General features: G+C 43.1%; 1 protein-coding gene across 5 annotated transcripts in view; it reads left to right on the top strand.

Annotated features, from left to right (window-relative positions):
* Positions 1-12,964, top strand: part of NGLY1 (N-glycanase 1) — a 55,830-nt gene that overhangs the window by 5,977 nt on the left and 36,889 nt on the right. For 2 of the 5 annotated variants that reach the window (XM_027872145.1, XM_027872143.1), the window contains exons 2-3: positions 759-926; positions 12,049-12,163. In XM_027872145.1, the coding sequence (XP_027727946.1) occupies positions 850-926; positions 12,049-12,163 (192 nt within the window). In that variant the 5' untranslated portion in view covers positions 759-849. Of the gene's footprint in view, positions 1-758; positions 927-8,929; positions 9,011-12,048; positions 12,164-12,964 lie in introns of those variants that run through there. The other 3 variants (XM_027872142.1, XM_027872146.1, XM_027872144.1) reach the window with 2 other exon arrangements.

Genomic DNA, 12,964 nt, shown 5'->3' with positions numbered 1-12,964 from the left:
CACCCAGCCACCATGTACTTGTTGAATTGAATAGGAATATATGTTGGTCTTGGAGGAATCTTAGTTCAGTCAAGCAATTTAAAGTCATTAAATACAAGTAATTGGGGAGCTCACTAGCGTGAGGGGGATCAGGAAGGGTTTCATGTGCTTCCTTCATTGTGAAGGAAGAGAGGGAATGGGTAAGGCAGAGGAGAGAAGGGTGCACATTCCAGGTAGGGGGGACTAGAGATTGAGCATTGTGTGTGAAGAGGAAAGGCAGTCAGTTTGGGTGGACTGTAGAGGGATAGAAGGAGAGTCATGTATAGTGAGGCTGGAAATATCTATTGGGACCAGGTAGTGAAGGGCTTTAAAAGCTAAACAGAGAACTTTCTATTTTGATCTAGGGACAGTAGGGCCCTCCTGGATCTGATGGGGTAGGGGAATGACAAGGTAGGACCTGGGTTGGTGGGGATGTACTGGAGGAGGAGGAGGAGACTCTGGGGAGTCAGCAGTAGATGACCACAATGGTCTAGGCCAGATGTGCTGAAAGCCAGAACTGAGATGATGAGAAGCTGAGATGGGAGAGATGCATGGAGGGAGAAATGTGAAGATTTGGCTACTGATTGTATGTGTATGGTGAGGGAGAGAAGGGACAAACCTGGGAAATGAAAACAATAAGTGTGCCTTTGACAGAAACAGGGAAGTGTGAAAAAGAGCTGAGTTTTGGGGGGCGGGGAATAGATTTCCATTTTGGGCATTTTAAGTTTGAGATGTTTCAGGTACAGCCAGTTTGAAATGTCCTCAAGGCTGCTGATGGTGTGGGACTCAAGCACTGGGGAGAGACCATAAATCTGAGTCCTCTCCTTGGCGATGATAATGAATGATGCGGTCACTAAGAGCAGGAGGATGGAGAGAAGAGCTGTTGTCTTGTCCAGCGCCCTCTTCAGGTGAGGAAACTGACCTGCCTACTAAGATCGTACAGTACATGGCAGTCGCAATTCAAATCTAGCTCCTCTGACTCAAAATCCTGTGTTTTTCCCATTGCACCACACCTAGAGCTCAGAAAAGAGGGCAGGACTGGAATTCTGGATCTGGGAATCATCTAGGTTAACATGAGATTGCCAAGGGAGAGAGTTGAGAGAGAAAAGGAGGCCAAATTCAGAACTCCAGAGAACATCAATCCATTAAGAGGTTGGGAAGAGGGTAAGAAGCTAGAGGAGAAACAGTGAAAAGGGATAGAAGGAAAACTAGAATGATGTGGTATGTCGGAAATAATTTTCAGAATAGCATATTTGAAGGAGATGATAGTCCATGTGCCAGATGCTACAGAGAAACCAGGGAGGGTCAGGAAATTAAAATGGCCATTGGCCTTGGTGATTAAGAGAGAACCTTGGAGCGAATGCTCTCAGGGGAGGGGGTAGAAGACATACCGCAAGGTGGTGAGGAATTAGTTTGAGATAATTTTTTCATGGTGTTTAGCAGCAGAGGAGAAAAGAGATGAGATGGTTAGAATTCAAGGAAACCTTTTTTGTTTTAAAAGGATTGCTGAAATTTGAGCATTTTTAGACCCATGGGAAGAGTTATGGAGAGGAAGATAATGAAGATAGTGAGAAGGGCAGGATGATTGCTGGAACGTGGTCTTAGAGGAGGTAGAAGAGGATAGGATCTAGGATTCAGGTAGACTAGGAATTAGCCTTTTCAAAGACTAGTGATATCTCTTCCCTCCAGCAACATGGAAGGAGGAGAGAGAGGGTGATAATGCTAAGAAATTTTGAGAATTGGAGAAGTAGGTTAGTGTGTAGAGAAGGATGTGCAAAAAAAAATCATTAGGAAAACACTTTTAAAATCCAAGAAGCAAAAAAAAAAAGTACAAAGACACAGAGGAGTTTTGTTACTGTTAGCCAGTAAACATTTATTAAGGGCCTGCTAAGGGCCAGGCACTGTGCTAAGTGCTGGGGATGCAAAGAAAGGGAAGGAACAGTCTCTTCTCTCAAGGAGCCAACAGTTTAATAAAAGAGACAACATGAAAATAGCTACGTACAAACAAGATATATAAAGAATAAATTGGAAGGCAACAGGAAAGGCTTCATGTAGAAGATGGGATCTTAGCTGGGACGTGAAGAAAGCCAGGGAAGCCAGGAAGCAGAGATTTTCAGGCATGGGAAAGAGCCACTAAAAATACACAGTCAGGAGATGGAGTGTGCTGTGTGAGGAACCCCAGAAGGGCAGGCTTAATGGATCACAGAGGATGTTGGAGGTTGGGTGGACTAGGGTGCCAAATGATTGGACGGGCTAGAGAGGAGTCAGGTGGTGAAGGGCTTTGAATGACAAGGAGAGGGTTTTATATTTGATCTCGAAGGTGATACGGAAACATTGGAATTTGAAAGGGACGATGCCATGGTCGGATCTGTTCTTTAGGAAGATCTCTTTGGCAGTTGGATGGAAGATGAATTGGAGTGGGCAGAGACTTGAGGCAGGCAGACCCACCATCAGGCTATTGTAATAATCCAGACCTGAGGTGTCAGCATCAGAGGAGAGAAAGGGGCATATGCAAGAGATGTTGCAAAGGTAAAATCGACAGGCCTTGGTAAGTGACTGAATATGAGGACTGCCAGTGAGTTGAGGCTGACTCCTACGTTGGGAGCTTGAGGGGCCGGAGGATGGTGCAAGGGGATTCTAGAAATGCTTCTGAATTTCAAGGCAGTAAAGTGTAGCCACCTGCAACATGGTTTTCAGACACAAATGAGAGAAGAAAGTGAAAAATAAAAAAAAAAACTACCTTGTTACATTTAATAAGTGTATGCAGTTTGTTGTTGAGTTGTTTTCAGTCCTGTCTGACTCTCTGAGACCCCATGTGGGGTTTTCTTGGCAGAAATACTGGAGTGGTTTGCCATTTCCTTCTCCAGCTCATTTCGTAGATGAGGAGACTGAAGCAGACAGGGTTGTCCAGGGTCACACGGTTTGTAAGTGTCTGGGGCCAGAGTTGAACTCAGGAAGCTGAGTCTTTCTGACTCCAGGACCCATTCTCTATCCACTGTACTACCTAACTACCCTGAAGTATATACATACTTAGAAAAAACAAATTATATGTAACAAACTGTTTCTTATACAAGACTCTTTCTTCTTTGTATACTGAAGTGTTTGTCTTTATTAAATTATTTGTGATTAAAATTTTTATTAAATTTATTGTGATTAAATTCACAATAAAAAATAAAATTTATTTATAAGGTTTATTTTTGTTATTTATTGATAAGTTAAAGAATTGTGTGGTTAGAATGGTGGTCAGTATAGGAGCATAGATTAAGAGTTGCCAGATGCCTTAGGGGTCTTCTAGTCCAAACCCTTCATCCTACAGATAAGGAAGCTGGAATCCAGAGAAAAAAGCATCTTGTCTAAGGTCCAATGGGAAGTTAGTGGCAAAGCCAGGATTCTAGCCAAGCCTGTCTCTGATTCTCCTCTATGTCACACTGTCTGCTGTTCCCTGCATCTTGACATTTATAAGAACGGAGGTGTGGTGGAAGTAAATAGAAGATCATGAGACAGACATTAAAACCATTGAGAAAGTTGGGATCTAGGCCCTTACAGGTCAGATGATAGTAATAAGGAGGGAGAAAGAATAAGATAAATGGATTAAATATGCATTTTTTAAAAAGGGTTTTATTCTTTTTTTTTTTTTACATTGCTGTCACTCCCCAGTGCTTGACTCCCACCAGTAAAACCCTAAAGTAAAATCTTTAAACAAATTGTCATATTAATCCATGTCTAATAATGTGAGCCTCACTCCCCAGGGTTAATCCATGGCTTTTGCAAACAAGTGAGAGGCATTCTTCACTGTCACTTCTTTTGAGCAGAGGTGTCAAACTCTCTGCCCAGCCTGAACCAAATTAAAATGTAATTGAGAATGTTTAACAAAATGAATAAAAACAGTAAGACACGGGTAATGTAACTGTGGGGTTTTCCACGTACAGCCATAGAGATCCATTTCTATTTGAGTCTGACAACACTGCTTTAAAGTAATGGTTTGATCGCTGCATTGATCACGATTTTGAAGTCTTTCAGGTGTCTTCCTTTATAATATTACATTCATCATCTAAGTTACTTCTTGGTTCTGCCTTGTCTGTTTTTCATCAATGTATGCAACTCTTCCTTTGTGTTTTTTACGTTTATCATTTTCTGTAGGGCAGCAGCATTTCATCCCATTAGGACGCCAGAATTTGTTAAGCCGTTTCCCAGTCGATAGGGACCCATTTTTCTTCCTCTTTGATGCTATAAATATTTACTATTTAATAAACATGTAAATATTTCATGTGCACGGGACCTTTGTCTTTGTCTGACTTTCTTCAGAGGCTGAACATGAATGAGCTCTCCCTGAAGAGAATGGATGCGTTGATGCCGCTTTGCCAGGGTTTTCTTACTCGCCTCCCCAGCCAATCTTTGGTGTCCCGGATCCTGTTCTTCAGTGTTCTTCTGCCAAGATTCCAGAAAAAGGAGGAGTAACAGCTAGAGAATAGGACCCAGAGAAAAAATGAGGGCTGGAGTGCAAATGATGAGAACCTTGCTTGGGAGGGAGCGACTGCTGCATCTTAGAAGCTGAGATGGAGAACTTGAGGAAAGCCAGGAAGCATTCGACAGCAGCCTGCATTTTGGGAGCATCTTTCAAAGAGTTCGGAAAAAAGGTAGAATCCCATGACCTGAAGTTATTTAGGAGAAGCTCTTAAAAATGCAATTCCAAGAACAGAAGTAATTCCAGTGAGGCAGAATAGTGGAAGCTCTCTGCATGGGAAACTTACTGAAAAACTGGCATTTTTGAAGGGCAGTAGAGAAGAAGGAAGCCAGGCTGTATGACCAAGCATGAATACAAAGGCCTGGCAGAATCTCGGCTGAGAAGTGGGGTGCTGAAGCTCAGGACTCAAAATTGAAGGTGGTGAGGAAGACCACGGACAACCAGAAGGGTGGGTTTTTTAAGTCCCTATTAAAGAAGAGGATCACAGAAGGAATAGGAGAACTCCTACTCCAGTTGGATATGGGACCATGTTAACTACTGACCAAAAGAAGGCTTACTGTTCCTGTTTTCTCTGCCAAGCGGGGTGATACTTGGGCCAGAAAGAATAGGACAAAAGTTAATATCCAAGATAGTAATGGAAGCAGTAAGAAATTACCTAGCTGGCCTTGACCATTTCAAGTCACCAGGCCGAGATTCACAACATTTTCAAGTACTGAAAGAACTAACACACATGATTGTTGAGCCACTGGTGGTGATCGCTAGAATGTGAAGATTGGAAAACCAAGATCTTGCCTCAGAGGATCAGCTGAGTTAAAAAGGGGTGTTGAGCCTGGGAAGAGAAGATTTAGTGACAACGTGATAACTATTTTTGATATAAATGTGGAAGAGGAATTAGAGTTTGTCCTGTTTAACCCTAGAGAGAAATAGGCAGTTGTGGCAAACAGTTTGAGCTAGCCATGAGGGGATTGGGGTACCTCAGGAGGTCCTGAAGTTCTCCAAACTCCCTCTATGTCTTCAAGGAAAGGCTGGGTGATCTGGGGTGTTTGGGGTTCCATGGTGGTTTCTGAGGTCTAATTCTGAGATTTGTTCTGGCAAATTCAAAGGTGATTGAGTTAGAGTGTTAGGTGGGGATCAAAATATATAATGTGGGGCATTGTTACTGTACTGATGGAAGATAGTAGAAAGAACACAAGATTTGGAATCAGAGAAATTGGGTTTGAATTTTCAGGTGTTAGACTTAGCACTTGTGTGATATTGGACAAATCACAATGTCTTTGGGCCTCTGTTTTTCATCGTTGGTAAAATGAGTTTATAGGATCGCAGAGTTAGACCTGGAGGGGACTCTGGAGGTCTTAAAGGTGAAGCCCCTCATTTCACAGAGGAGGAAACTGAAGGCCAATGACCTATCCAGAGAGTTTCATAGCTATTAGGTACCCGTGGAACCTAGTTCTTCCTAATTCCAAGTCCTTTCTTCTGTCCTCTACACTAATGGTGTCAAACACAAGTAGAAACAGGGGCTGAAGTGGCTTAGAATACCACCTGTTAACATTGTCTGTGTTCTATTGTATTTTTATTTATTTTGTTGAGTATTTCTCAATTACATTTGACTCTGGTTCAGGCAGCATTGTCGGTGTTTGACACCTGCATTCCCCACTCTGCTGCCCCTTGGAGCTGAACTAGATAACCTGGAGCAGAAAGGTCTTCTTAGCTTCTTTCAGAAACCCTTCCTCTTGTCCTGGAACCCTTCACTTCTCAATGATTTCCCACTTTGTATTTGTATCCCAACACAGTGCCTTATACGTAGTAAGTACCTAATAAGGGCTTATCAAATGACTGGCTAAATCTTTGTTCCTCTGTGAACCGGGAAAAGCTTTGAATTTGCTCAAGAAAGTCATGATAATCAAAGGATAGGTACAGTTGAATGCTGAATAAAAATTGTATTGTTAGAGACTGAGGGAGTAAGTTGGTACAGATATATAACACATATCTAGACTACACATTTTTAAATCCCATTTATTTTTTCCAGAATGAAACTGTGGGCATAGGTGGAATATGTGAGGACGGTCCAGGTTGGGCTAGTACCTCTGGTCAGAAGTGGGAAAGACATAAGACACCCCTGGAGCATCTTAACAGTCAGGAGAAGGAGTTCTGTTTAGCCACAGCAGAGGATGGGGTTTCAGCTAAGGATACAGGACTGATTGAGCTAAGTTCGGCTTCTTTGCCTTTGTATTGCTTAAGTCTACGAGCCAAGACCCAAGTCCCACCTGCAGTCCAGTGGCTTTGTGTACATGGGTGATCTGGAAGCTGTCAACAGGCCCATGGCTTGGTGATTGGTGATCTTTAACCTTACCTTGGCTAGAGCCCAACCACCCCTCCGGGGCCCAGCCATTCCCAAACCATGCTGACTTGTGCACTCCTTTCTCCTAGCTTTCTATCTCCTCTTTATATGTTACCTTTCCCATTAGAATGTAAGCTCCGTGAGGACAGGCTTCATCATAACTTGGTTGTATTTGTATCCCCGTTGGTTGGCACAATTCCTGGCCCATAGTAAGTGCTCAGTAAATACTTTTTCATCCATTCAAATGAGTCTTTTTTTTTTTTTTTAGGCAATTGGGTTTAAGTGACTTGCCCAGGGTCACGCAGCTAGTAAGTGTCAAGTGTTTGGTCTAAGGCTGCATTTGAACTCAGGTCCTCCTGACTTCAGGGCCAGTGCTCTATCCACTGCGCCACCTTGCTGCCCCTTCCGTTGAGTCTTGAAGCCAGTTTAATTGCCTTTTAAGAAAAAGAACTAGCCCATCCCCCATGGGAGGAGGCTGGTAATATTTCTACTACCACAACAAAAGATATGGTGACTCAGTTAAAGTGCTAGTTCACAATCCTGGGGAAAGTAAAAGACCAGTCTGGGCTACAGAGTAAGGAGTTTAACTGCCAGAGACCTTGAGAGGTGGGAAGTGAAGAAGAAATCATTTGCCAGGTGCCTTTGTTTCAGGGACTGACATAGGTCATAGCTGGTACAGAGGACAGCCAGGGATCTACTCTAGCTATACCTTAAGAATTGGTTCAACTCCAGGTGCTACCTCCTCCAGGAAATTTTCCCTGCTCCTTTTGCGTGTTGGTGCTCCTTCTTTTTTCTCCCCTATACTTAATTGTGTATTGCTGTGCTCCCCAGGTAGAAGGTGAGCTCCTTGGGCCTCCAGAGATGGTTGACTGCTACCTGCTTTTAGTGATCTGTGTCAGAGACCCATGATACTTTCAGAAGGAACCTAGAAAGTGCTGTAAGGGAGGATGAAATTCTGGTCAAGAAATGGAAAACTTTAGGGTACTGGTTGTATTTTCCTGCCTGCTGCTGATTGTAGGCCAGAACTTCAGATTTGGGAAGTGAACAGCTGGTTAAGAAGGTGGTGTCAGAGAACAGGATTTGGGTTTCTGTACTGGGGCTTAAAAAGTGAGAATGATGGGCCTTGGCTCAGAGGTAGAGTACACCCACAGAGGAGTGCTGACGTAAATGTTTGTCTAGTCTCCAGTGTTACAAATCTGATCAAAAGGAAAAGACAGAAGGAAGTCGAAAGCTGCTTACCCAGAACCACCGAGCTAGATGAGAGAGTAGCTACAGCATAGGAAGAAGAGTGGCAGGAGAGACGCCCAGTAAACCGAAGGACGTAGGATCCAAGAAAGGACCAATAATAAAACCTGTGGTCCCAGGTATTTACACACAAGTGTGTGTGAAGTGTAACAAGCAGGTGTGCAAGAGATCCTAATTCAGAGAGACAGAGTTTACCTAAGTTTCATCTAAGACTTGATTGGGATGGAGCTCATATCAGAAACATGCCACTGGGAAGGTATACTTTAATAGGAGCAGAATAGATCCCAAGAGGCAGAGCAGGCCAGCATTGTTTAAGGTAAATTTACTTGAGGAAATCCAGGAATGATAAGGAGTGACTGGAGAAATGAGGCATGACATGGAAGCCTTTGGATGAAAAACCAGCAGGGGGAAAAATGAAGATTATGTTCAGAGTATTTTATAGACTACCTTGACAAAAGTAGGAAATTAATTAAGAGCTTAGGAAACATCCCAGGTCTGAAATAGAAGTGTGATATAGTAGTGATGGAAGATTTTAATCTTCTATACTTCCTGAAGTGTGGGGCGGGGCCCAAGGCAGAACAGCTAATAAATGTGTGGTTTCTTCTAGTGATGATGATCATTTATCCTTCAGAAGCAATGAGGGGAACTGATACTCTACTTTATTCTAACCAAAAGGGAGAAATTGGTTACCAAGGTTGAAATGAAGCAAACATTTTTTTGTGACATATTTGTGACTATTCCATCTTACAGTTTGTGGTAGAGAAAGAGAAGAAAAGGAGGAATTAGTCCAATGTGCACCATGATCAATCAGTCAATAAGCATTTATTAAACACCTTCAATGTAGTAGGCACCGGGGACCCAAAGACAAGATGAATGTCTACACCCTCAAGAAGCTTACATTCCATTGGATGAGACAGCATGTCCATATTCAAAGTGATTAAAAGGTAACTCAGGGGCTCTGGTGAAGCCAGAAAAGACCTCCTGTAAGAGGTTTTAAACTTGAGTTGGGCTTGGAAGGAAACTGGGGTTTTTAGAAGGTGAAGGTGATGAGGAAATGGATTCCAGGAAGGGCTGCCTCCTGTGCAAACGTGTGGCACTGAGAGATGAAAAGTTATGTGTGACAAGGACCAAGAAAGCCCGTTTGACTGGACTATAAAGTGTGCTAAGGGGAGTAACGCGTGATAAGCCTGGAAGTGTTGGTGGGAGCTAGATTGTGAAGGCCTTGGAACGTCAGACAGTTGTTTATGTTTGATCCTTGAGACATTGGCAAGCAATAAGCATTTCCTTTGCTGAGGAGTGATGTGGCCTGGTCTCTGTTTTAGGAACACCATTTTGGCAACTGTGTGCAGGATGGATTGGAGTGAGGAGAGGCTTCCAGCATAGAGACCAGTGAGGTTATTGCAGTAATGCAGATGATAGGGCCTGACCTAGGATAGTGGCAGTGTAAGTAGAGGGATAGAGGGAAGGCCATGGATGAGAGAGATGGGGGATGGAGCATTGAGGAGACTTGATTACTGATTGGATCAGTGGAGGGGGAGGACTCTGAGACTGCAGATCAAGTAAGGATGGTAGTGCCTTCAGCACAAACAGGAAAGTCAGGAGGAAGAGGGAGTTGTGGGTAGGGGTGGAGGAATAATGACTTCTGTTTGGATGCCTGTGGGAAAGCTCAGTGTGTTTGGTCATCTTGGCCACAGGGTTCATTGTCTTGTGGCTGGAAGAAAGGGAGCTGGTCGTGAGAAACGCAGGGTTGTTTCACAGCTTAATATTTTTGGTCATCGGTGGTTGAAAAGAAGGTGCTGGGGGTAAACTTCACAGTGCATCTCGCTACTGAAAGAGACTCATGGGACAGGCGCGCTTCCTTCCACAGGTTTTCATGCTCAGATTCACATCTGGTTCTGGGTCCTTTGTGGAGCCAGCCTCCTCCAGTGGGGTCTGACCTCACTGCCCTCCCCAACACAAGGAATGTTCCTTAAGGCATAACCTGTTTTTTAACTTCTAATAGGAATCTGAGGTTAATATTTTATCCCGAAGGCCACAGGGAGTAAATGAACATCATCTGAGTGGGAGTGACTTAGTCAGTCCTGTGCATCAGGAAGATTATTTTGTCAGGAATGATGGATTAGAGAGGGGGAGAAACCAGGGACAAGGAGGCCAATTAGGAGGGGGATAGAGTAGTGCAGGCCTGAGGTGAAAAGTCCTGAGGAGGGTAGCTCAGGCCCCAGAACACACTCCTCGTTTATCTTTGCTGTTAAAGAGAGCTTTCTTGTTCTTCCAATGGTTCACGTGAAAGGCCCAGCCCTGTGCTTCCAAGAAGCCATCATGGAAGCCTAGCTGAAGGTGAACTTTCAGTCTCCTTTGCCTTTGCCGTTCTCTGCTTTGCATTCCCTTTGCACACCTGGCATTCCCTTTGCACGCACTCCCCCACTCCCAGTAAACTGTAAACTCCCTGAGGACAAGGCTGGCCTTTTTCATCTTTTTGCCTCAAGTACTTCCTTGCACTCAGGAGGTGAATGTTTGTTTGGATTGAGGATGGCATGATGGATGATGCAGTCTGAGAACCTAGAAGGAAATACTGGGAAAGTTACACCAGAGGTCTGCTTGATAAAATGGCAGACTTGGAGCCAGAAATCCTTGCGTCTCTATCCTTCCTCTGGCACTGAAAGGCTGCTTTATGGCTGAACCTCAGTTTCTTCGTCTGTAAAACGGCACGTTACCTGTTATCCTAAGACTTACATGAGATAATGCGTGTGAAGAATTTTGCAAACCCTGAAGCATCTGCCAGGTTTTTTTTTTTTATTATATAAAAATAAGCGCTAAGTAGAAATGGATGAATTAGAGGAAGAGCCCTCTACAAATGTTTTTAAGAGCTTGTAGGGAATAGAATTAGGGCAAAGTAAAGCTCTCCTGTCAAATGTTGTCAAACCCAAGTTTTCTCTGACCCCAGAGCAAGCATTCAAAAAGAGGGATATTATCTTGATGCAATTACTAAAGACTCTGGGCCCCATGTCGAAAGGTTGTAGAGAAGAGGGGGTGGGCAGGTAGGTGATAGCCCCAAGGGAGGTTACAGATCTTTGTAGAGAAAAGAAGGAAAAACCACAATTTCTGGGACAACAGGAATGCTAGTCAGATGGGTTATCTAGTACATTTGAAGAAAAAGGAACAACACACTGTAGAGAAAAATGAAAATGTTAGTTGATTGTGTTTTAAAGAAGCTTGTAACACGTTTATGTGGTACTGTGAGGTGGCTATGCAAGTGTTATTAACACCAACTTTACAAATGAAAAAACTGAGGCAGTGAGAAGGAATTTGCCTCTCTTCCAATCCAGGTCTCTTTTTCCCCTGTAATACACTGCCTCCAATACGGAATTCATTTGTAGCTGTGGACATTTTACTGCCAGAGACATGGTGACTCTCTATTGGTTTTGCTTCCCCGGTTTTTTTGGTTACAAGGAAGTGCTCGCTATAAGGATTGGGGGGGACACCTGAAATAACTGTAAGGTAAAAATTACATCATCAACAGAACTTAGAAAAATAAGCCACCGATTGTATGGCGTGATACCCGAATCTGTCATTCTCATGCAGCAAACTATCATGTTAAGTCTTTTTTTTTCTTTTTTTAGCTCCTTAAACATTCGCTAAAGATTTATAATTGTAACAGTTATGTCCACTGACAGTCATACTGAGTTCCCTTTTTTGACACATTTTGTCCATCATGTTCCTTTCTCTGATCTGGATGGTAGCATTTACTTCATTACCAGCCCATCGTGTGACTGACAGAATCCGTAATAACCCTTCTGGATCTCAGGTTATAGCTCATCTTTAGGAATGAGCAGTGTAGACTTGGGTGGTAATACTTGCCTTACTTAGCTCGTGCTGGAATACACTTAGATCTTGGAGATGAAAGATGTCAGAAAGCATAAGGTGGTGCTGTTTAAAATTAAGGGAGTAGTTAGAAGTGAATTTTTTGTTTATTTCTTATCAGAAACCCTAATGATGAAAAATACAGATCTATCCGGATTGGAAATGCAGCCTTTTCTACTAGACTCTTGCCTGTCAGAGGAGCAGTTGAATGCTTGTTTGAAATGGGCTTTGAAGAAGTAAGTATTTTGCAGGAACTTGTCAGTTTTACCCTCGCCAGACGTGTAGAGATGGGTGCTTCCCCACTGGAGTCATTCATGAAATGGTGAATTAATTCTTTTAGCTCTTAGACTTAGAAAAACCCCAGTATATGTCAGCTCTAATTTTACTGGCCTGAATCTCTTAGGTTAAATAAAGTACTGTAGATAACTATTTTTTTTGGCTTTGAGAATGATCTAGAAAATGTGTGTGAGCACCAGTGCCCTGACCCTCCCTGATGCCCTGCCATCTCCTGTTACTAGTTTCAATTTGATCATATCACCGTAGATTTAAAGAAGGAAAGGACCACAGACTGCAGAGAGGTCAATACAAAGGAAGTAAGGGGCAGAGGGAGGATTTGTACTCAGGGCTGTCGAACTCAAAGGCCACTGTTCTGTCTGCTGTGTCCCCCAATGCCCTCGTGTATTATTTGGGGAACACTAGGGCGTGGTGCTTTGTTTTTTGTTTTTCCCAAAGGAGAGGGGAACATGTACGTTTTCATAGCTTATCTAAAGTTTTTTTGGATTAAGTTTCAAGAAAGAAAAGATCTTACTTAAAAAGTCTTTGCCTGGAAAAGGTAGTCCAAAAGTTTTGTGCTGATAAACTGAGAACATTCTACATGGTTCTGGTTGCATGTGTCTAGGACAAAATAGACCTTGGTCCCTATGAGCTAATGCTTAGTTAGTGGTATCGCAGCGCATAGCAGTTCAGGGGTGCCATAGTACACAGAACACTGGCCTGGAGTCAGGAAGACAGGAGTTCAAATCCTGCCCCGGACATTT

Source organism: Vombatus ursinus, unplaced genomic scaffold (genome assembly GCF_900497805.2).
Source record: "Vombatus ursinus unplaced genomic scaffold, bare-nosed wombat genome assembly UNPS02014799.1, whole genome shotgun sequence".
Classification (NCBI taxonomy): domain Eukaryota; kingdom Metazoa; phylum Chordata; class Mammalia; order Diprotodontia; family Vombatidae; genus Vombatus; species Vombatus ursinus.
The sequence above is the reverse complement of the archived record's forward strand: the minus strand, read 5'-3'. Positions and strand labels throughout refer to the sequence as shown.